The 26,235-nt window shown below is 37.5% G+C and overlaps 1 protein-coding gene across 1 annotated transcript in view; it reads left to right on the top strand.

Annotated features, from left to right (window-relative positions):
* LOC136254619 (uncharacterized) overlaps positions 1-26,235 on the top strand; it is a 281,340-nt gene that overhangs the window by 243,996 nt on the left and 11,109 nt on the right. Inside the window, exons 27-30 of the mRNA XM_066047363.1 lie at positions 11,755-11,911; positions 11,969-12,035; positions 16,193-16,259; positions 16,309-16,406. Of these exons, the coding sequence (XP_065903435.1) occupies positions 11,755-11,911; positions 11,969-12,035; positions 16,193-16,259; positions 16,309-16,406 (389 nt within the window). The remainder of the gene's footprint in view (positions 1-11,754; positions 11,912-11,968; positions 12,036-16,192; positions 16,260-16,308; positions 16,407-26,235) is intronic.

Here is a 26,235-nt window from a genome sequence, read left to right on the forward strand (position 1 = left end):
GTAGAGGGATCAGCTAGAAGGATCACCTTGCAGAGAGTTCAGCTACAAACAAGTTATCTGGTAGAGGGATCAGCTAGAAGGATCACCTTGCAGAGAGGTCAGCTACAAAGAAATCACCCTGCTTCATCTTTTCTTCTTCCTGTAGTAAAGAAAAAAATGACAGGTTAAAAAGCCCTAAAGCCGGCCATAGGTCGGCTTTGGGGTATACAAATGCAAAAAGAAGTGAAATCTAATCCAAAACAGCCAAGCTGTAAAAAAAGAGTGCGGCCCTGAGAAAGGCTATGGTGAAAAAAGATGTGAAATCCAAGGTGGCGGCCAAGAAATGGCTGTGATGGTAGGTTAATGGTAAAAATTTTAATAACAGCAATTCAGTGAATTTGGTGCCGCTTGGTCTTGGCACAAAATTCACTTGAATTGTCGTTATTAAAATTTTTACCATTAACCTACCATCACAGCCATTTCTTGGCCGCCACCTTGGATTTCACATCTTTTTTCACCATAGCCTTTCTCAGGGCCGCACTCTTTTTTTACAGCTTGGCTGTTTTGGATTAGATTAATATTACTGTAAAGAAATAAAATTGCAAAAGTAACTACTGAATGATTATAGCAGAGGCATGGGGGTCACGTGCCCCCCCCCCCCCCCCAAAAAAAAAAAATACTGAGTATGAAAACATAAATCTGCAGAACCCATGGGAACATTTAACTATGTAGCCTACTAGGATTTTTTTTTTTTTTTGCAAATTAAATCCACTTGGTCATTTCTATGTCATTCTTATGATGATTTACTTTAGGCTTATAGCTGAACTCATGACTGTCACTGATCCCAATATGTGACTGTCTCTGGGAAAACTGGTCTTATCGCCCATTTAAAAGTATCGAGAAACATCGGTTTTAAATATTCAGTGTGCTGTAGCTGGCCAATGGTGGTAGCTACGCATACAAAATTTTCAGCAACAATTTCTTACCTTCCTGATCATCCACTGAAGAAGTAGTCAACAGCTAAGTTTCCCGCCATTTTAGATAGTTTTTAAACCGAGGTTGTCTGTATCAGGCGAGCTCCAGAAGGGTAGGAGGCAGGGGTCCTGGAAGGCGGGTTATATGGTGTTCAAAAATTGAAAAGAAACGTGCTGGGATGAATTAGGCCAAGTTATATGCCATTCAGGGCTCATAACTGGCTAAAATGAAAGGAAATTTACAGCACAGGTCATTGTCCAACACCACGGAGCTGTACAGCCACACACAGCCATCTCCTGGTTGGCCAGGGCTCCATCAAGACCCCAGACCACTTGTACGGCTTGCCACAGTGCTCTAAAAATGCAGCCAGCAAAAGCAGACCACTTTACTCTGGTTGACTGTGGCAGTGAAACTTGATAGTGCATTCATTAAGCTTTGTGTTTGTGTGAAAAAATCAAACTTCCTGTCTTGGGCGATAAAAACAGTTTTCGTAGATCCAGTCACATATGCAGCTCTTGATCACTGTAGCTGTAGACCACTTAAAAAGTATAAGTATACCTGTATATTAGATATCTGTGCATAAAACTACTCTACATCAATAAATCCAGTCCTGAAACATGTAAAATGTGTGGGATGCTGCCACTCCCCCTGCTTTACCTACTAACTTGGTCATGGTGTGCCCCCTTGTCGAACCTTCGATTCACCCTGTGTAGATTTGATTGTAAGACAATTTTTAATCAAATGGTATCAAAACACACGGTAGTGTGTCGTGCGGCCCAAGAAGCCGGCGCGCAACCCCGTGAGTATATTGACAGGAAGAAAGAAAACGCAATTTTCGCACCTCCGTAGCTCTGTGCTGCCTTGATGAAACAAGACAAATTTTGCTGTGTACATTCCCTCCAACTTCAGTACTCCACATTCCAAATTTGAGCGAAATCGCTTCAGGCATTCCTGAGATATGCGACTTCAAAAATTGGCTTAGTTTCTTCGTTTTTTTTTTTCTTATTATTATTATTATTTTTCTTCCTCTTTTCGCGCACTTACAAAAACTGCTATAAAACGCGAACGCGTTATCCGATTGCCTTGAAATTTGGCACACAGAAGGGGGGTATAAAGGCGCATCTCTGTACCAACTTTGGCTGGAATACCATAAACAGGCAAAGAGTTATGAGCGATTATGCACGAAAAATAACACCAATATGTTGTCACGCCTACAGGGTAAACCGCGTATGAGAAGAAGCTGAAAATCGGTGGGTGAATAGGTTAACTATTGAACCTCAAACCTTTTGTGGTTTGAAAGAAATCGAGCTAAAAACCAGGAAGATACAGCGAAAAAATCAACAGTGTGTAACAATTACGCAATCGAGATTAGCTAATTTTTATTATTATTATTATTATGAAATTGTTCAGAATAATGGCTATATACAGAACCCTATTCAAATACTCTAATAGAACAAACACTTGTTTACAAAATACCCTAATAGAACAGTCATTTCTACTGTTGGGATTAGCAAGTGTTCATATTATTGGAGTTTGGATTAGCAAGGATCTATAATGTTCGCATATATTATAAGCTATATGCCAATGGTTTATATGACAGAATCTTAGTATGCACACTACTAACATGGCTACCCACTCCCAAAATGACTAGCTCATTACATTTATATTAGCACTGCTATTGTAGTCATCAGTATTCTGATTTAATTATAAAGTGCTTGGTTTAATTGCTACAGTTGCTATAAGCCATGTATATACACACAAATTTCATTCTACGAGGTGTACAGAAGTGTACCTACAATAGATTTGTCTTAACCAGTAGTCACACATCCAAACTGCTGCAAGGTATGGTGAAAGTGATCTTTAAATAAGATGCTCAAAGCTATACTATTATTCTCTGACATGTGTGTCTATATGCACCAAATGGATAGTACTGATATGTCTAGGGAAGCTGTATACATAAAACACGAACAAGTCTTATCTATAAGAACAACTGCTCATATCAGTGATTCTATGCACTAACTAGCAAATTCGCTCTAATTATAAGACTCTGCTTGTGCTCATTTATCAATTAGAGTATTACAGTCTGCATGAATCTTATGTTTGATGCTGTCTGTAAGCTTACATGGAGCCAAGCCCACTAGCGAGAGTTCATAATATAAAAAGAGAGGAGAGTGTCCTACTTCGGTATAGCCTGTACAAATGCATATCTCCAAGTTATGATGCGATACCTATAGTCACTTGCAATGTGTTAGTTGGTCAGGTCTCTACTCAGTAGTAAGTTTCAATGACCCTTGTAGATTGGCTTCAATAAACAGTCCACTGATGACATTGTCAACACTCCTTAACACTGTATATGTAACTTGACATGACATCCTAAAGAAATCAAAGGTTTACTGTATTACTTAGATACATGATCATGATAAGTAGTTGTGGCTCACAAAAAAACTAGGTTGTGGCAGGACTAGGTTAAAACACTTCAACGTGAACTAATTGATCCATTGCACACGTGATCCAATCCAGGTCAGACTCAGATATTTGATCACGCGTCGGATGATCTAACCCTGTGAAAGCTATCAGTGGACAGCCTACTGTGACTGAGCACTAAATTTACAAGGCAGACATTTCAGCACAAGAAACGTTCAGGATACAAATTCATCCTTCTGTCAGCCTACAACATGTGCAACAGTGTAGTGCCAATTTATCAGTAAATTTAATAAAAATTAAATAGTGCGTATGTCGCCAAATTAAAATTTTGCCAACTACAAATTTCCTAAATTTTATTTTGTTGTTACACGACATTTACACATGCTTTGAGGTTATGCTATGACATTATCACTTGTCAGCAGAAGTTTACCAAGTGAGTGGGCAAAAGACAATACCAGTTATAATCAGTTTTTCCATACCAGTTTACAACACTACTATACAGATAACAAGCGTCAACCCTGCACAGTGTACATACATAATAATATTATATGGTCAACTTATATAAAGCTAATGTCCCCATTACCATGTGTGACACTGAATAGGACCATCATCAACCCCATCTACTTTATTCTCAGTACAACTTTGTAACAATGCTACAGTATGCTATAAAAATTATAGAATTACAGATGGACCCGCCAACACAACACAGAAGCAGCAATATTAAAGAAAGATTGAGAGTTATCCATTACTTGATTTCACTGAATGTATATACAATAGTCACATATGTGACCATCTCAGCGAAAACCCATCTAGTTCGCACAACCTCTGAATATCCTTTTAATTTCTCAGCATTATCTGCATTGTCCAAGGAATGATTCACCAAAGTTTCAGCTTTCTGTGGTGAGTAGTTTTGGAATTACAGTGCTAGAAAGTAGGAAGAACAAGGAAATCGATTTGTACAGTGACTACTAAAAATAAACTACAGGCGCTTGCATTCGTAGCCATAACTTCCGTTTGGATTAGTCTACAAAGTTGAAATTTGGCTTACAATGTTCATCATGGATTGGCAGATCAACCAAGATATAGTTTTAGCCTTGCATTCATTTTTGTGTAGGCGTATGAAGGCGGCTTTGTTGAAGAATAGCAATAATTTTGTTTGCGTCTACCGCTTCGTAAACAAACTCACGTGACACGCAAACCATTGGGGCTACAGAAATGAAACAAAGGTTTTTGAACTCTCCATGAGTAAGATGGTGTATAGTTTAATCGATTTAAATTTTCCTTCTTTGTGTACTGGCCCGATAAAAACTTGCATATTTTTCTTGTAGCATGCATAATGTAACGAAAAATATTATTTTTAAGTTTCAATTTTCTCAATGCACATGCTTGTGCAAACTAGACAGGTTTTCGCTGAGACAGTCACATATTGTAAGTTATCATACATACGCACTGTACACAGTCATACATTACAAGCTATATGCAACAAGAGACATTTAACCAGAACATAACTATATTAGTATCCTATAGCATACTGTATGTATGCGATATATAGACTAGTGTTACGTGAGTAGTTAGTAACAAGTTTATAGTTGTTTGCAAGTGAATCTTTGGGATAGTTTCGAGACGTGAACAGGCAGCACTGTTATAAGACAGAATCTTAGTACATACTCCACTAACACTGCTACCATCCACAAATTGAATAGCTTACATTTGCACTGCTATTGTAATCATTATTACTCAGTGTTAACAGTATTACAGTGCTTGGTTTGATTGCTATAATAGCTATAAGCCATGTTATGTACAATAGTTGCACATCCAGTGCTGCAAAGGTATGGTAAAAGCAAATGTTCAAAGCATATTATTTATCTTATGACACATGTGACTGCATCATTAGTGTACAATATGCACAGTACTGACATGTCTACAGAACATGAAACACAAACAAGTCTTATGAGAACAACTGCTCTATAATAAACTATTTCTTGGTGCCCCTTACTCAATCTTGAGCACAGTAAACAGAGTCTTTTACCATAGAAATTTTGTTTTGCTACCTTTTAGCTAAACAATGCTTGTACAGTAGCAATAAATAGTAAGTCGCCACTTATGGACTAGTCACTAAATAACAGACCACACAGCGTAGTATCAGTGGACAATAGCACAGACTTGTAAATATGGTCCAATAATAAGACTTGCCTCTACCAAAGATAATAGACACCCCTACATATAGGGTGTCTATTATCTATGCCTCTACTGACTATAGGCTAAAATCTCGTAAGTGTATTCTAATGCTTTTGCGCATTTTAATACTCAAATGGAATACCCTAAAAACTATCTGCAGTAAAGTAATAGTTGGAGTACATTACACAGAACTAACCTCCAAGTAAGAAAACATCGTTGTTTCCACCAATAATAGTTCTTTCCCTCATAGGAGACAAGTTCCTGGTTTAACGCGCAGGCGGCGCAGCGCATTTAAATTGGTTGCTATGAGCTACAAACCGGCCTTACTAGTTACTGGGGCACGCCAACAAGTTTTACGGGTGGTAACTAACGAGTTACTGGTAGAAGAAAGGCACTATTTAGAAAAGTGTCCTGCTTAACGAAGGCACCGGAGAAAAAACGCTCACTTCAATTTGACGTTCGGGTTTCGTCTAACTCAATTCCGGTGAGTGTTCTTGTGTGCACTACGCAGTTTCGTCTGGACATTAATTAATTAATTAATTATTTATGACGTCACGTTCTTATTATTATTATTACTTGGTTATGTAATTATTTATTTTTTATTATTATTATTATTATTATTATGCTTGCCAAGCCTACCAGATAAACCACTTGGGGTAATGCTTTGAAAATCGCTGTACAGATGGAGTTATCATCTTAGAAAGGCTCTTCAATGGTGTAGAAAAATCAGACTTAAAGCCACGGAGTTATAACACGAAATCCAACTTGGTGTAGCAAGTGCGAGATCGAGATACTCTAATAGAGCAGTCATCCTAATAGAGCAGTCACCCTGAACAGAATTCAAGAGATCAGTTAGAAATAAGTAACCTGTATAGAGATCAGCTACAAACAAATCACCCTGTAGAGAGTTCAGCTACAAACAATTCACCCTGTTCAGACATCAGTTAGAAGAAGTTTTCTTGTAGAGAGTTCAGTTACAAACAAATCACCCTGTTGAAAGATCAGCTAGAAGATGTCACCTTATAGATAGTTCAGTTACAAAGAAACCACCATGTAGAGAATTCAGCTACAAACTAGTGACCCTGTAGATACATCAGCTAGAAGAAGTTACCTTGTGGAGAGTTCAGCTACAAAGAAACCATTCTGTAAAGAGCTCAGCTGCAAACAAATCACCTATACAGAATTCAGCTACAAACAAATCACCCTGTAGAGAGATCAGCTAGAAGAAGTTACCTTGTAGATAGTTCAGCTACAAACAAATCATCCTGTAGAGAGATCAGCTAGAAGAAGTTACCTTGTAGATAGTTCAGCTACAAACAATTCACCCTGTACAGAGCTCAGTTAAAAAGGTTTCCTTGTAGAGAGTTCAGCTACAGACAAATCACCCTGTAGAGAGATCAGTTAGAAGAAGTTACCTTGTAGATCGTTCAGCTACAAACAATTCACCCTGTAAAGAGATCAGTTAGAAGAAGTTACCTTGTAGAGAGTTCAGCTACAAAGAAACCATCATGTAGAGAATTCAGCCGCAAACAAATCATGTATAGAGAGTTCAGCTACAAACAAATCTCCCTGTAGAGAGATCAGCTAGAAGAAGTTTCCTTGTAGAGAGTTCTGCTACAAACAAATCACCCTGTAGAAAGATCAGCTAGAAGAAATCACCTTGTAGAGAGTTCAGCTTCAAAGAAGCAATCATGTGAGAGTTCAGGTACAAACAAATTGTCCTGTAGAGAGATCAGCTAGAAGAAGTTACCTTGTAGAGAGTTCAGCTACAAAGAAACCATCATGTAGATAGTTCAGGTACAAACAAATCACCCTGTAGAAAGATCAGCTATAGAAGAAATCACCTTGTAGAGAGTTCAGCTACAAAGAAACTATCATGTAGAGAGTTCAGCTACAAACAAATCGGCCTGTAGAGAGATCAGCTAGAAGAAATTACCTTGTAGAGAGTTCAGCTACAAAGAAACCATCATGTAGAGAGTTCAGCTGCAAACAAATCACCTGTAGAGAGTTAAGCTACAAACAAATCTCCCTGTAGAGAGATCAGCTGGAAGAAGTCACCTTGCAGGGAGTTCAGTTACAAAGAAATAAACCATGTAGAGAGTTCAGCTGCAAACAAATCACCTGTAGAGAGTTCAGCTAGAAACAAGTCACCCTGTAGAGAGATCAGCTAGAAACAAGTCACCTTGTAGAGAGTTCAGCTAGAAGAAGTCACATTGTAGAGCTACAAAGAAACTACCATGTAGAGTTCAGCTGCAAACAAATCACCCTGTAGAGAACTCAGCTACAAATAAATCGCCCTGTAGAAAGATTAGCTAGAAGAAGTTACCTTATAGGGAGTTCAGCTATGAACAGATCACCCTGTAGAGAGTTTCGGAATAGATCGCAAAATGGCATACATAAATAAAAAATACCATTCCGGTTTAATATGAATAGGAGTAACTAAAATGTCGGCCTCCTTAAAATTCTCGGCATCACCCAAATAATCCGGAAAAAAATAAACAATAAAAACAAACAAAACAAAAAATAACATATTTCCCGATAAATCCTTTACCGTATAATAAGGATGAAACGGTATTTTCTCTACATCAGAAGACAAACCCATAGGATTATTCGACCCCACTTTATGCAAAAAATGCAAATGAACTAACGCCAAGAAGGACAAAACAAAAGGAAACAAGTAATGTAAACTAAAAAACCTATTTAAAGTCGCATTACAAACCATCGGCCCACCTCAAATCAAAACAACAATATCCTGCCCCACATAAGGAACAACTGAAATAAAATTAGTGATAAACAAATCACCCTGTAGAGAGTTCAGCTACAAACAAATCACCCTGTAGAGAGTTCAGTTACAAAGAAACCACCATGTAGAGAGTTCTGCTGCAAAAAAAATCAATCACTCTGTTGAGAGTTCAGCTAGAAGAAGTCACCTTGTAGAGAGTTAAGCTGCAAATAAATCACCCTGTAGAGAATTCAGCTACAAACAAATCACCCTGTAGAAAGATCAGATAGAAGAAGTTACCTTGTAGAGAGTTCAGCTACAAAGAAACCACCATGTAGAGAGTTCAGCTGCAAACAAATCACCTGTAGAGAGTTCAGCTAGAAACAAGTCACCCTGTAGAGAGATCAGCTAAAAACAAGTCACCCTGTAGAGAGTTCAGCTAGAAGAAGTCACATTGTAGAGAGTTCAGCTACAAAGAAACTACCACGTAGAGAGTTCAGCTGCAAACAAATCATCCTGTAGAGAGTTCAGCTAGAAGAAGTCACCTTTTAGAGAGTTCAGCTACAAAGCAACCACCATGTAAAGAGTTCAGCTGCAAAAAACTCAATCACCTTGTAGAAAGATCGGTTAGAAGAAGTTACCTTGTAGAGAGTTCAGCTACAAAGAAACCACCATGTAGAGAGTTCAGCTGCAAACAAATCACCTATAGAGAGTTCAGCTATAAACAAGTCACCCTGTAGAGAGTTCAGCTAGAAGAAGTCACATTGTAGAGAGTTCAGCTACAATGAAACTCCCATGTAGAGAGTTCAGCTGCAAACAAATCACCCTGTAGAGAACTCAGCTACAAACAAATATGCAGTGTAAAAAGATCAGCTAGAAGAAGTTACCTTGTAGAGAGTTCAGCTACAACGAAACCACCATGTAGAGAGTTCAGCTACAAACAAATCACCTGTAGAGAGTTCAGCTAGAAACAAGTTACCCTGTAGAGAGATCAGCTAGAAACAAGTCACCTTGTAGAGAGTTCAGCTAGAAGAAGTCACGTTGTAGAGAGTTCAGCTACAAAGAAACCACCATTTAGAGAGTTCAGCTGCAAACAAATCACCCAGTAGAAAGTTCAGCTATGAACAGATCACCCTGTTGAGAGTTCAGTTAGAAACAAGGAATCCTGTAGAGAGATCACCTAGAAGTATCGCCTTGTAGAGAGTTCAGCTACAAACAAATCACCTGTAGAGAGTTCAGCTACAAACAAATCACCCTGTAGAGAGATCAGCTAGAAGAAGTCACCTTGTAGAGAGTTCAGCTATAAAGAAACCACCATGTAGAGAATTCAGCTGCAAACAAACAACCTGTAGAGAACTCAGCTACAAACAAATTGCCCTGTAGAAAGATCAGCTAGAAGAAGTTACCTTGTAGGGATTTCAGCTACAAACAGATCACCCTGTAGAGAGTTCAGCTACAAAGAAACCATTCTGTAAAGAGCTCAGCTGCAAACAAATCACTTGTACAGAATTCAGCTACAAACAAATCACCCCGTAGAGAGATCAGCTAGAAGAAATTACCTTGTAGATAGATCAGCTACAAACAAATCACCCTGTAGAAAGATCAGTTAGAAGAAGTTACCTTGGAGAAAGTTCAGCTACAAAGAAACCATTTTGTAAAGAGCTCAGCTGCAAACAAATCACCTGTACAGAATTCAACTACGAACAAATCACCCTGTAGAGAGATCAGCTATAAGAAGTTACCTTGTAGATAGTTCAGCTACAAACAAATCTCCCTGTAGAGAGATCAGCTAGAAGAAATTACCTTGTAGAGAGTTCAGCTACAAAGAAACCACCATGTAGAGAATTGAGCTGCAAAAAAATCACCCTTTAGAAAATTCTGCCAGAAACAAATTGCCCTGTAGAAAGATCAGTTAGAAGAAGTTACCTTTTAGAGAGTTCAGCTACAAAGAAACCATTCTGTAAAGAGCTCAGCTGCAAACAAATCACCTATACAGAATTCAGCTACAAACACATCACCCTGTAGAGAGATCAGCTAGAAGAAGTTACCTTGTAGATCGTTCAGCTACAAACAATTCACCCTGTAGAGAGAGAAATTAGAAGAAGTCACCTTGTAGAGTGTTCAGTTACAAAGAAACCACCATGGAGATTTCGGTAATCAATATATGTGACCGGATTTGCGAAAAGTGGTCTTCCACACACATCCAATTCCGTAAACGTTGGAGACCATACCTCAGTGTTCAAGTAACATATTAACCTGAAAATGTCACCACTTATTCAGCTATAGTGGTGCTCACCACTGTCCAAACTTCAAGGCAATAGCTCTTTCCAATCTGAAGTTATCAATTGTCAAAGTTGGCAAATTGGATGTGTGTGGAAGACCCCTTTTCGCAAATCCGGTCACATATGTATTATACAGTATATATAATTTGTACATTTACTGATAAAATATTTAAAGTACATCTACTTCATCTTTTCTTAGGTTAAAAAAGTCCCAAAGCTGGCCATAGGCCGACTTTGGGGTATACAAATGCAAAAAGAAATGAAATCTAATCCAAAACAGCCAAGCTGTAAAAAAAGTGTGCGGCCCTCAGAAAGGCTATGGTGAAAAAAGATGTGAAATCCAAGGTGGCGGCCAAGAAATGGCTGTGATGGTAGGTTAATGGTAAAAATTTTAATAACGACAACTCAGGTGAATTTTGTGCCAAGACCAAGCGGCACCAAATTCACCTGAATTGTTGTTATTAAAATTTTTACCATTAACCTACCATCACAGCCATTTCTTGGCCGCCACCTTGGATTTCACATCTTTTTTTCACCATAGCCTTTCTGAGGGCCGCACACTTTTTTTACAGCTTGGCTGTTTTGGATTAGATAATCTATATTACAGAGAAAATTACTGTTTCAAGATTGGATCCCATGGTACTTTTAGCCTAATCCTTATAAAAAGATTTAAGAAGCATACATACATAATATACATAAATTTGACTTTAATTTTCTATGGTGTAGCTTAGTTTTACAACTAGCCTCTAGCCAGAGGTCACTTACAACTAGCCTCACCTAGCCCCCTAGAGAAATGTGAGTAAACTTTCTTGCTCAAGGAAATAAACAATGGCAGCTGGGTATCAGTGAGTATTTAACTTGAAACCCTAGCTGTGATGTCTCTCTCTCTCCACACACACACACACACACACACACACACACTCACACACACACACACACACACACACACACACACACACACACACACACACACACACACACACACACACACACACACACACACACACACACACACACACACACACACACACACACACACACACACACACACACACACACACACACACACACACATACACACACACACACACACGCACACATACACACACACACACACACACACACACACACACAATGTGCACCATCTACATTTGTTACTAATACATGTTGATCGCTTTTGCATTTATTTTAAAGGGAACCTGTCTTACTGTAACTATTTTACTACACTACTTCTTCATGGCTGCATTCAGCTGGATGCTTTGTGAAGGAATCCTAATGTTCATTATGATCAAACTGGTGTTCTATGATGGATTTTTTAAAAGGAAATTGTTTTTCTTTATGTTGGGTTGGGGTGAGTTATAGTATGCTACAACCACTGTACTTCTCACACCCACATGTGTGTATTCAGGTCTGCCTATTCCCATTGTTGTTGTATCAGCTGCTCTATCACATGAACATTATGGCATTAATGATAGGTATGTAATCACTTATTGAGGTAGAGTGAAATGTAAATATGCAAGCAAAAGATAATCTGTACCCATAACAACCAAGCTGGGGAAAAAAGTGCAGCCCCCAAAAGAGCCAGGGTGAAAAAAAGTGAAGGATCAAAAGTGGTAGCCTGCAATGATGTAATGTCAATCATTTTTAACCATGAATGTGATAATCTAAAATTTTAACATTAACATCATGCAGCCATTCCTTTACCACCACCTTTAATTTCACATCATTTTCACCCTGGCTCTTTTGGAGGTAGCACCTTTTTCAACAGCCTTGTTGTTTTGGTATAGACATCACTTCTTTTTGCTTGTAATTGCATACCCCAAAGTCAGCCTATTGGGGCTTCATTATTACTTGTCTTTTTTTCTACAAGAATAACGAACAGTATTATGTTCTATTTGTGAAATTTTAAAAGGCTGTATATTTGTTATTTATACTATTGCAAATTAATATTTTCAAATTATCACATAAACTCTCCACAGGTTCACTTGCTTTTAGCTGAATTCCCTACAGGGTGGATCGTTTGTAGCAGAACTCTCTACAGTATGACTTGTAATGTAGCTGAACTCTCTAACGGGGTGACTTGTTTGTAGCTTAGTTCTCTATCAGGTGATTTGCAATCTAGCTGAACTCTCTACAGGTTGACTTGTTGTGTAGCTGAACTCCCTACTGGGTGACTTGTAACCTTGCTGAACCCTTTGCAGGGTGACTGATTCATAACTGAATTCTCTACAGAAGACTTGTAACCTTGCTGAACTCTCTGCAGGTAGACTTGTAACATTACACGGTGACCTGTTACATAGCTGAACTCCCTACAGGTGGCTTGTAAGCTAGTCGAACTCTCTGCAGAATAGACTTACAACGTAGCCAAACTCTCAACAGAGTACTTTCTTATAGCTAAATTCTCTACAGGGCAACTTGAAATGTAGCTGAACTTTCTACATGATGACTGAAAATTTTAGCTGAACAGTCTACAGTATGGTTTTGTTTACGGCTGAACTCTCTACAGGGAAACTTACAGTATAACAGGTAACTTGTTCAGAACTTTCTAAGGAAATTTTGGTGAATTTACCACTGTAGAACTTTGGCAAGAAAATGTTTGGCAAATTTGTTAGTATATAGCTAATACAGATTTGTATTGGATGAAAAAATATGGCAGAGTTAGTTCTGTGAAACACTGCTCACTTGTCAAATTTGCCAAACTTTCCTCTTCCACCAAACTTCCCTGCTATATGCTCTGGTTAAAGAAGATTTGCTATTAATTTTGCTGTTTGCTCTACCATAATAGTTTTTGTGGATGATGTGGCTATCTATGTATTGTTCAGTAGAATCGGTCATTGGTTGTAACATCTTGGTGCTCCAACTGGCAAATATGTTTAAATCTTTCTAATGTGAACTTTATGCATTTCAATTAAATGCTCACCCACTATGCTATTTTAACCACGATCTCCAATGGGCCACGTCTATCAAAAACTAGGTATTGCTGTAGACACTAGATCTAAGCTATCATGAAATAATCAGATATATCACATGTTTTTGCTAAAGCCACAAAAGTCTTAAACTTTTTGCACCGTCACACGTACACCTGCCATTCTCCATCAAAACACAGAGCTTTTATGGCACTTGTGATTTCTATACTGGATTATGTTGTATGGAAACCCCATAGGCTACTCAGAAAAACACTTCTACACTTGAGATAAATGCAAAACTGTGGTGCCCACTGAGTTTGTGGAAGCATTTTTTTCTTTCTTTCACAACTTCGAATGGTCCACATGCTCTGAAGAATGTTGTGAAGAGCTGCTCTAGTCGTGTCCCTCCACCCAATGGAAGTATTTGTCATTGTAACAATGGTATAATTATGATATGCTCCATCAACTATATACCTCTTAATGACTATTTTACCTCCTCTACTGCTCAAATTAGATCTCACCTACTTTCTGTATGTCTCTTATGTAAGCAGTCTCCTGTAAACTCATAATACAGTGTAGGTATTCCTTTTTTATAAACACTGAATATCTTTTGTGTAACTCCATCCGATTCAGCATTTTGTTCCTTTTTCTATCATGCTTCCCTTAGCACCTTTGTGTCTCTGTTCAAGTTAGGTTTATTATTCTGTTTGTACTGTAGATTAATACAATATACTATTATGTTGTAATGTATTTCATATATGTGACAGTCTCAACAAAAACCCGACTTGCTTGCACAAGTATGCGTATGGAGAAAAACGAAAGTTAAAAATATTTTGTAAAATTACACATGCTACAAAGAAAAATATGCAATTTTTTTATTGGTTTAGTATTTGAAGAAGGAAGACTCAAATTAATTAAAACTATATACCATCTTATTCGCCTGCTCATGGAGAGTTCGAAAATCTCTGTTTTGTTTCTGTAACTTCAACGGTATGTGTATCAAATGCGTTTGTTTACGATGCGGTAAACGTAACAAGATTGTCATCGTTTCTTCTACCAAACCGCCTTCATATCCATATGAGCAAGTGTCTACAGGGCTAACACTATATCTTGGCTGATGTGCTGATCCATGGTGAACATTTTAAGCCAAATTGTAATGTTGTAGACTAATCCAAACGGAAGTTCTAACTGTGAATGTAAGCGCCTGTAGTTAATTTCAATATACCGTACGAAAGGAAATTTTGACGTCAAAAAATTTTGACGAATTAGACGAATCGGTTTAATTCATCAAATTTAAATTTGTCAAATATTTATAAGCGCCCTTAAAAGTACAGGTTTTTCCTACAATTTCTTGATTTTCGTCAATATTTTATTCGTCAAATCTGCTGAAGTCTGAATTCGTCAAATTTTTTTGACGTCAAAATTTCCTTGTGTACGGTAGTCACTGTACAAATCTATTATCTTACTCTTCCTACTGTCTAGTGCTATAATTTCAAAACTGCATACCACAGAAGGCTGAAACTTTGGTGATCCATTCCGTGGACACTGCCAATAATGCTGAGTCAATTTTTTTTTTCAAGTTGTGCAAACAAGTCAGGTTTTTTGCTGAGACAGTCACATATTGTGTTGTTTTTGAAACAAATATTTCAAAAAAAACCTGCAACAAGACAAAATGGATACAAATCTATACATGACTCCAAGGTTATCCACTATTGGGGCCTGTGGTCTGTTTTTGTTAGAAAATTTTTGGACTATTAGTTCCAACATCAAACAGACGTAGATGGAATAAGTCAGTATTAATTTTGTGTGTAAATTATGCTGGGTTATCTCATAGTTAAAGCAATAAAATATATCAATTTATGGTCAATTCCTTTAAGCGATTTGCCTGGTAAGGTGTGGACAACAATTGTTTTTATTATCAAAACTCAATCACATAAGTGTTACACACTGTTGACGTATTTTTATGGTAATTAGCTAACTCAATTTCTTCCAAACCACAAAAAAGGTTTGAGGTTCAATGGTTAATCTATCCATGTACCAATTTTCAGCTTCTTTCTATTAGCAGTTTACAATGTGGATGTGACAACATATTGGTGATATTTTTCATCAGTAATAATAATAATTAATAACTCAGCAAATGTTTATCGTATTCAAACTGCAATTAATACCAATATTTGCCTTTACACTCCACTTATGGTTGCCAAAATTCAAGGCTTGTTTTTGCCTTTAATGGAAGTTTTTGTAAACATGCAAAAAGATGAAGAAACAGAGGGAAAAAACAAAGAAATTAAAAATTAAGCAAATTTTTTAAAGGTAATGCCGTGGAGCAATTTTGCTCAAATTTGGTATGTGGAGTACTGAAGGTGGAGGGAACTTGCATATAAACGTTGTCTTGTTTCATAAAGGCAGCACAGAGCAATGTATTCATGAAAGTTGTATCATTGCTCTTCCTGTGAGTAACACACTGGTGGAATGCACCAGCTTCTTGGGCCATACTGCACACTATGCGCATGTCTTAGTTCTAAACGTCTTAACTGAATGTATCTGATGACCACTGAAGCTGTTTTGAAAAGGATGTAATTACTAAGTGCATCCTTATAATGCACATGTAATCCAATAGATGTACAGAGGCTAACAATTACAAACACAAAACAAACACTGCAGCAAGTATTGTAACTGTGTATAAAGAATCTACTAAACAAATTGTTACTATCTTTTCCTCACAGGTGTTGGATATCTGAAGAAGATGGTGCTATATGGGCTTTTATTGGTCCTATGTTACTGATCATTGCGGTTAGAATAGATCAGAGTTTACAAAATATCATTTAACTTACTATTTCAGGTGAACTTGTTTATTCTAGTTATAGCCATTTATGAAGTGTTTAAAAGTAAATACAGCAACATGACTACTGAGAAAGCAACTGCACTTGAAACTGTGAAGTAAGGACAATATTGTTTAAAATGAATGCTCTGGTATTATGCTACTAGCATTGGTACCTGCCCAATGTGCAGGACCATGAGCACACTGACTAAAGGTCATAAACATAAAACATCATTGCCATGTATTCACATAACATGCATGCATATGGAGATATATATCACTTTTAGGCCTGAAAGCAATATTGTATGTGACCATATAGTACTGCATGTATCTAAACTGAGACAACTATAGTAATGTGTATACACCACACGGGTGTGTACTAATATGCAAGCCATCATTCCACAGCTTTTAACTCACTGACCAGCATCAAAAATAAATGACTATAGCATTGCTACCTGCCCTATAGTGCAGGATTTGCCATATTGTGCATCAATAATTATGTTGCACGTTAAGCTTGAAATTACCCTTTGCTACCATGTCCATATTAACTATATACTTAAATGCAACAGGAACCAAGCATTAAACTTTAAGTATTCATAATGATGTCACATTAAACATTAAGCTGCATCCTGTGAATGATGCAGGCAGGTAAGTTTAACAGCAGAGCTACATGTGTAGCTAACTAAGCTAAACAACAGTAGTAGCATTGCCACACAGGTGATGATGTAATTTATAACAGTAGACATGACATTAGCTGACAGCAAAAAGAAAATTAACGTATAGTGTCAGTGTACCTACCCTACAACAATGGTACCTGCCCTACAGTAATAGTACCTACCCATGGTACCTGCCTTACAGTGCAGGTGATTCTCTATTAAATATGTTTCACTTTCAAGTAAAATTGTGACTACCACCTGTACAAAGTTGTGTAAGTACACCTACACTCCAGCAGTACTACATCCATCAGTGTATAAGCCCACCTTAGACTCTATTTAGGCTGTTTTGGGTGGGTAATAAATCTCATATACTCCACCTTGTTTTCTAATATACTCCACGCCTTCAGGCACAATATAACATATGCTCAAAGTCTAGGTTTATCCAATCACTATGCATTGTTCACATGCAGAGATTTAACAAGCGTGATTATTTTGTCACATGAGGACACATAGTTGCCATGGCGCTAGTATTATTGCAAGAAAACCATCCGCTTTTGCCGAGCCTACAGCAGAAACAGCCGTGGATGAGCTAGGTAATCTGAGTGCAATGTGAAATAGAGTCTAAAGCAGTTATACAGGCACAATGTGGAGTCTATAAAATTTATAAACCCTCAGGCCCTTAGTAGTGCCCTCGCTTTGCTCGTGCACTACAGCCCAGGCCTTCAGGTTATAAATTTCATAGACTCCGCATTGTGCCCGTATAACTATTATATATATACATACGTGATTTCATTGTGACAAATGACTGACAATGGTAAGGATACTCATTCTAAATTTATAATGCTGAAACAGTATCTACTCTATAAATACAGTATAATATCATGTACTTACCTCCAGCTTTACATAGTTTACCTAAAAATTATCCTTATTCCATACTTAAAGCATTATAGGTTGGTATCAAAGCATTTACACTGAGTGTTAAACACAGAAAGAAAGTTGCACAAAGAAGGTTCAGAATCAGAGAATAACATTACATAATGAGTTCTTATAATATAAAAATAAAGATCACACTAAAAGATTTCCAAAGCAAAAAAAAAAAGAAAGAAAAAGTCATCAGCTGAATTGAATCCACATCTTGCATTTAGAAAGTGTGTGCCTTGACGATTTACACTGCTTGAAGGTTCTTAGTTTACTAATTTGTTAAGCTGCTTTACTGTAGTTGTACTGATAGTAAAGTGTCAGTAACTTTAAGTATATGGAACATAATTGTTTTACTAAGTTTTAAACTCTCAGTAAAACATCAGTGAATGCAGGTTTACTGAAAAACTACTAAAATACCAAACAATTAACTGTTCCATATACTGGGGATATACCACTCTAGTAAACAAAGAAGTTTCAAGCAGTGTTAGCTAAGCATAAAAACAGTCTTATTAAGACATGTCTACGTTGACTAGTATAGGTGTACTTGCGGTTTGCATGTGGTTTACAGAAAGAATTCAAGCAAACTTTTGTCTACACCCTTGCATTAATTACACTGTAAATGATAAGCAATGGCAATTAGAAGCTTCATTTTAAAATGCTGTAATTCTTAGATGATGAGTGCTTTGTTTACCACAGCAACTGCTTCGACACACGTATCGGTTAGCGAGATAATTGTCTGACATCAAAAGAATGTAAACAGACAGACAGATGGCTTTTAAGCTTTATAGATTACAATAGAAGTAAATCATGCATTTTAATAAGCCTGTCTTTAGTAATCATCACTGTGTCTGTATAGAAAAGAAGAAATGTGAGTAAATATAAACCCCAAAATAATTCATAGGCTGGTTTTATGACCAAACTACAAAAAGAAGTGAAATCCACACAAAACAACCAAGCTGTGAAAAATGGTGCGGTTGTGCATTAGCATAAACACCATTGCAACCATTTCTTGGCCACCATTTTTGATTGCATAACTTTTTCACCCAGGGTTTTTAAGGCTGCATCATTTTTTCACAGCTTGCATGGATGTTTTGTGCAGATACAGATATCGAATCCAAAACATCCGAGCTGTAAAAATAGAATGCGACCCTCAAAAAGGCTATGGTGAAAAAAGATGTGAAATCCAAGGTGGCGACCAAGAAATGGCTGTGATGGCAGGTCAATGGTAAAAATTTTAATAACGACAATTCAGGTGAATTTGGTGCTGCTTGGTCTTGGCATGAATTGTTGTTATTAAAATTTTTACCATTAACGTACCATCACAACCATTTCTTGGCCGCCACCTTGGATTTCACATCTTTTTTCACTATAGCCTTTCTGAGGGCCGCACTCTTTTTTCACAGCTTGGCTGTTTTGGATTAGATTTCACTTCTTTTTGTATTTGTATACCCCAAAGCCGGCCATAGGCCGGACATAGGCCGGCTTTGGGGCTTTTTAACCTATCTTTTTTTCTTTACCACAGGATGAAGAAAAAGATGAAGCAGATTTAAATACTTAAACTAATTCTGATTTCATCACTAAATGTACAAATTATATATATATATATATATATATATAATACATATATATTTATTACATGTCAGTTATTCCCTGCAGATAATTTGTTTGCAGCTGATCTCTCTACTGGGTGACTTGAAATGTAGCTGAAGTCTCTACAGGGTGATTTGCTTGTAGATGAACTCTCTACAAGATTCTCTCTATAGAGTGACTTTTTTCTAGCTGAACTCTCTGCAGGGTTATCTGTTTGTAGTTGAACACTCAACAGGGTGATTTGTTTCTATCTGATCTCTCTACAGGGTTACTTGTTTGTAGCTGAACTATCTGCAAGTTGATTTGTTCATATCTGAACTCTCTACAAGGTGCTCCTTCTAGTTGTTCTCTCTACAGGATGACTTGTTTGTAGCTGAACTATCTGCAGGGTGATTTGTTTGTAACTGAACTCTATACAAGGCAATCCTTCTAGCTGATCTCTCTGCAGGTTGATTTGCTTGTAGCTGAACTCCTTACATTGTGTCTAGTTTCTAGCTGATTTCTCTACAGGGTGATTTTTTGTAGCTGAACTCCCTACAGGGTGATTTGCTTGTAGCTGAACCCCCCTCTCTACAGGGTGATTTTTTGTAGCTGGACTCTCTACATGATGATTTGTTTCTAGCTGATCTCTGAACAGGTTGGTTTGTTTGTAGCTGATCTCTCTACAGTAGTTGATTTGTTCGTAGCTGATCTTTCTGCAGGTTGATTTGTTTGTAGCTGAACTCTCTACAGGGTGACTTTTTTCTAGCTGATCTCTCTACAGGGTGATTTTTTGTAGCTGACCTCTCTTCATGGTGATTTATTTCTAGCTGATTGCTCTACAGATTGATTTGTTTATAGCTGAACTCTCTGCAGAGTGATTTGCTTGTAGTTGAACTTCTTATCTAGTTTCTAGCTGATCTCTCTACAGGGTAATTTGTTTGTAGCTGATCTCTCTACAAGTTGATTTGTGTGTAACTGATTTCTATGCAGGTTGATTTGTTTGTAGCTGATCTCTCTACAGGGTAATTTGTTTAATTTGTAGCTGATCTCTCTGCAGGCTGATTTGTTTTAGCTGAACTCTCTACAGGGTGAATTTTTGTAGCTGAATTCTCTACAGGGTGATTTGTTTCTAGCTTATATATATATATATATATATACATCTCTACAGGTTGATTTGCATGTAACTGATCTCTCTACAAGTTGATTTGTTTGTAGCTGATCTCTCTGCAGGCTGATTTGTAGAACTCTCTACAGGGTGATTTTTTGTAGCTGAATTCTCTACAGGTTGATTTGCATGTAACTGATCTCTCTACAAGTTGATTTGCTTGTTGCTGATTGCTCTACAGGTTGATTTGTTTGTAGCTGAACTCTCTACAAAGTGTTTTGTTTGTAGCTGATCTCTCTACAGGGTAATTTGATTGTAGCTGAACTCTCTCCACAGTGACTTGTGTGTAGCTGAATTCTCTATAGAGTGACTTAATTGTAGCTGAACTCTCTCTGCAGGGTGCATGACTTGTTTATAGCTGAACTCTCTTCAGTGTAACTTGTAATGTTCTGAATCTCTACAGTGATATTTGTAGTTTAACTCTCCACAAGGTGACTTACTTCTAGCCTAACTGTCTATAATAGTAACTGTTTGCAGCTGAATTCCCTACAGCATAACTTGCAATGTAATAGAAACCTGTAATGGAGTAAATCATGAACTAGCTGAATGCTCTATTAGCGTGACTGTTCTATTAGAGTATCTCGATCTCGCATTTGCTACACGGATTAGGCTTTCGAATCATAACTCAGTGGTTTATACTCCGATTCTTCTATACTACTGCAAGGACTTTCTAAGATGAGTATTCCAGCTACATACCGATTTTCAGCTCACTGCTCTAAGCGGTTTGCTTGGTAGACATGCAAATTATTGGTATTTTTATTAATGAATCTCGATCATGCAATTGTTACACACCTTCGGTTTTGTGTCATATCTCCGTGATCTTTATTTCGATTGCTTTCAAACCACCAAAAGGCACTCCTACAATATTTGCTCTATGCTCAAACCGATTTTCCCATTTTCAGCTCATTCCATGAAGCGGTTTACCCTGTAGGCGTGACAACAAATTGGTCTAGTTTTACGAGAATAATCGGTCATAATTCCCTAACCGTTCATTGGATTTGAACTATATTTGATACTAGGATTCGCCTTTGGACTCCCTTTTGGTGTGCTAAATTTCAAGGCGATCAGAGTACGCGTTTGCATTTTATAGAAATTTTTGCAAGTATGTGAAAAGACGAAAAAAATAAATAAATAAATAAAAAAAAACTTTGGCTGCTCGTATCTGGGAAATGGCTGGAGCAATTTCCTTCAAATGTGGACTGTGGACTCCCCTAGTTGGCGGGCAACTCTGCAGCAAATTTGGTTACAATCGAATAAGGGATCACCGAGATGCAAAGGTGTGAAAATGACGTTTTCTTTCTTCCTGTCAATATACCCCCACGGTGTGGAGTGCCAGCTTCTTGGGCCGCACGACACACTATCGTGTGTCTTGATCTAATTCAAAACAGCCAAGCTGTAAAAAAAAAAGAGTGCGGCCCTCAGAAAGGCTATGGTGAAAGAGATGTGAAATCCAAGGTGGCGGCCAAGAAATGGTTGTGATGGTAGTTTAATGGTAAAAATTTTAATAATGACAATTCAGGTGAATTTGGTGCTGCTTGGTCTTGGCACAAAATTCACCTGAATTGTTGTTATATTAAATTTTTTTACCATTAACCTACCATCACAGCCATTTCTTGGCCACCACCTTGGATTTCACATCTTTTTTCACCATAGCCTTTTTGAGGGCCACGCTCTTTTTATACAGCTTGGCTGTTTTGGATTAGATTTCACTTCTTTTTGTATTTGTATACCCCAAAGCCGGCCTATGGAAATTGCAGAAACTTTAAATAACCAGTTTAAATCGGTCTTTACAGTAGAGGACTTGGAAAGCATCCCTGAAATACCAGCATCCTCATATCCATCTATAAACAACATTGATATATCACCAAATGGGGTTTTCAAAATACTATCTGAGTTGGATCCCTATAAATCCCCTGGCCCTGATGCTATCTCTGGACATTTAGTAAAACAAACTGCTGCTGAAATTACTCCGATGCTGACCCATCTCTTTCAACAATCTTTGTCCGCTGGTGTGGTCCCTAGACAATGGAAACTAGCACATGTCACTCCCATTTTCAAATCTGGCAAAAGAACTGTCCCACAAAACTACCGACCAGTATCTCTGACATCAATCATTTGCAAAGCAATGGAACATATACTCACAAGTCAAATTATGAAACACTTGGAAGCTCATGATATCTTAGTCCCCTGTCAATTCGGCTTTAGATCAAGGCATTCCTGTGAATCGCAGTTGCTTACTGTTACTGATGACTTTGCAAAAGCATTGAATAATAAACTCCAAGTAGATGTTGGTATACTAGACCTGTCCAAAGCCTTTGATAAAGTTCCACATAAAAGACTGCTAAGCAAAATTGAATTCTATGGCATTAGAGGCAAGATTTTACAATGGCTAGAGTCTTTCTTGAGCAATCGCTACCAACAAGTTGTCGTGGATGGTTCCTTTTCTAATTATTGTAAAGTCACATAGGGAGTACCACAAGGCTCAGTTTTGGGTCCTACCTTGTTCTTACTGTACATAAATGATATAACTGAGGGTATTAGTAGCCAAATGAAACTCTTTGCAGATGATTGCTTAATATACAAAGTTATTCACAGTTCAACAGACCATCAAACACTCCAACAAGACTTGACAATACTGTCAAAGTGGGCAGATAAATGGCAAATGGCTTTTAACATCAGCAAATGTAAGATAATGCAAATTTCTAATCACCATAACAAAAGTTTATTTTCGTATGTAATGAATGGCACCTCACTGGCAGTTACAGAACAACATTTGTATCTTGGAGTAAAGTTACATCACAGACTTTCATGGAAGCCACATATAGATTACATCTGCAATAAGGCAAACAGAGCTGTTGGTTTTTTGCGACGAAATCTTCAGCATTGTCCTAGCCATCTATGTGAGCTAGCATATAAACAATTTGTCTTGCCTATTTTAGAGTATTGTTCCCCAATATGGGATCCATATCACCAAACCAACATAAATCAAGTAGAGATGGTCCAACATAGAGCTGCTCGTTTTGTCACAGGTCAACCATGGAGACGAAATAATAGAGACAGCATCACTAACATCCTTGAAAACTTGCAATGGCCTACACTAAAAGAACGTCGCAAATCAGCTAGACTAGTTTTACTATATAAAGTACTACATGATTTATTAATTATACCAAACTGTTATCTCCCATTTAAATCTACTGTATTACGGACCCGACACTCACACAACTTTAAACTAGTACCTTACCAACCAAGAATTGATGTATATAAATATTCCTTCCTCCCAAGAACTGTACCAGAATGGAATAGATTAGATGCTGAGATTATTGAGACTGACTGTGTTGAAGAATTTAAGCAAAAATTAGCCCCTTTTATGTATATAGTTAAGTAACTTATCGTAATTGTATATATTTTTATAGTTTATTATTGTAATTGTACATATGTATATAATTAAGTAACTTGTCGTAATTGTACATACTTATATAGTTAAGTAACTAATTGAAATTGTACACATGTAATTGCACATCAGCATTATACCCCTGGAGGGTCCTGCTGATTAACAATAAATAATAATAATAATATGGCCAGCTTTGGGGCTTTTTTAATTTATCTTTTTTTCTTTACCACAGGAAGAAGAAAAAGATGAAGCAGATTTTAAATACTTTAACTAATTCAGATTTTATCAGTAAATGTGCAAATATTATATATATGTAATACATACAGTTATTACATGTCAATTATTCCCTACGAATAACTTGTTTGCAGCTGATCTCTCTACTGGGTAACTTGAAATGTAGCTGAACTCTATACAGTGAGATTTGCTTGTAGATGAACTCTCTACAGGATTCTCTCTACAAGGGACTTCTTCTAGCTGAACTCTCTACAGGGTGATATTTTCGTAGCTGAACTCTCTACAGGGTGATTGATTTCTTTTTGCAGCTGAACTTTCTACATGATTGTTTCTTTGTAGCTGAACTCTCTACAGGGTGATCTGTTCATAGCTGAACTCTCTACAGGGTGATTTGTTTGCAGCTGAACTCTCTACATGATGGTTTCTTTGTAGCTGAACTCTCTACAAGGTGACTTCTTCTAGCTGATCTCTCTACAGGGTGATTTGTTTCAAGATGAACTCTCTACAGGGTGACTTGCCTGTAACTGAATTGTCTATCAGATTAACTGTTTGTAGCTGAATTCCCCACAGAATAACTTGTAATGTAATGTAATATAATTCTATAATGGAGTAAGTTATAAATGTAGCTGAATGCTTTATTAGGGTGACTGTCCTATTAGAGTATCTCGATCTTGCATTTGCTACACGTAGTTGCGTTTCGAATCATAACTCAGTGGTTTGTAGTCCGATTCTTCTGTACTACTGCAAGGACTTTCTATGATGATTATTCCAGCTACACACTGATTTTCAGTTCATTGTTCTAAGCGGTTTGCCTGGTAGACGTGAAAACTAATAGTCTTTTTATTCATAAATATCGATCGCGTAATTTTGATACAGGTTGGGTTTTGTGTCATATCTCCATGGTCTTTACCTCGATTCATTTCAAACCACAAAAAGGCACTCCTACAATGGTTACTCCATCTACATAACAATTTTCAGCTCATTCCTCCAAAGGGTTTACCCTGTAGACGTGACAGACCTTCCACCTTAGTTTACGCAAATAATCAGTCATAACTTCGTGAATGTTCATCGGATTCCTACCACAGTTGATACGGTGATCCGCCTTAATGAGCCCTTTACCTGTTTTCACCCTGATCTTAGTAGGCATTTGTGTTGTATGGCGGATTTTGCGGAGTGTGCAAAATGAAGATGAAGAAGAAAAAAACGAAGAAATTAAAACGAAACTTTGTTTGCTTGTATCGCGGAAATGGCTAGAGCGATTTTCTTCAAATTTGGCATGTAGAATCCCCTAGCTGGTGGGCACTTCCTAGGGGTCACTAACTCACGAAAAAGGGGTACGGATTTCAAAATCTTGAACAAACTTCTCAAGATTTCACTAATTTCAAAAGATTTCAAAAAATCGAACAAGAGCTGCAAAATTTGATTTCAAAATTACAGGTTGGTGTAGAGTGATAAGTTCTGAAATCACGAAAATATAGTGGGAGAAAGAAACAGAAGTTCAGCAGGCATGCAGGAGCAAAGCCTCACAAAATTGAGAGGAATTGCAAAGCTATATAAAACCAGGAGTAAAGCCAAGGCATAACTATTAAATGAAACCCTACAAAACCAGGAGCAACTTGCAGCTGAAGCCCTATAAACCAGGAAACAAGGCCAATCATTCAGGGTAAATCCCGTGCAAAACCCCACAAAACCAGGAGCATCTGTATGCTTAAGCTGCTTTTGTAGTTGGTGTGTTGCTAAGTCTATGAAGTTTGTGTTGCTAAGTAAGTTTGTAGTTTACTAAGTAAATTCGAAGCGGAGTGGATCATCGGATTTCATTCTTACTTTTGTGCAAGAGCAGTTTGCATGGCTTCTTTCACACAGCTCCTGGTTTTATTTGGCTTCCATAACTCGCTTAATACAAACCCGAAGCGAAGCTGAACAGCAGATTTAATTCTTACTTTTGAGCAGTTTGCATGGATTCTCTCCTGGTTTTGTTTGGCTTCCACAACTCGCTTAATACAAATCTG

This window comes from Dysidea avara, chromosome 4 (genome assembly GCF_963678975.1).
Source record: "Dysidea avara chromosome 4, odDysAvar1.4, whole genome shotgun sequence".
NCBI classification, from domain to species: Eukaryota; Metazoa; Porifera; class Demospongiae; order Dictyoceratida; family Dysideidae; genus Dysidea; species Dysidea avara.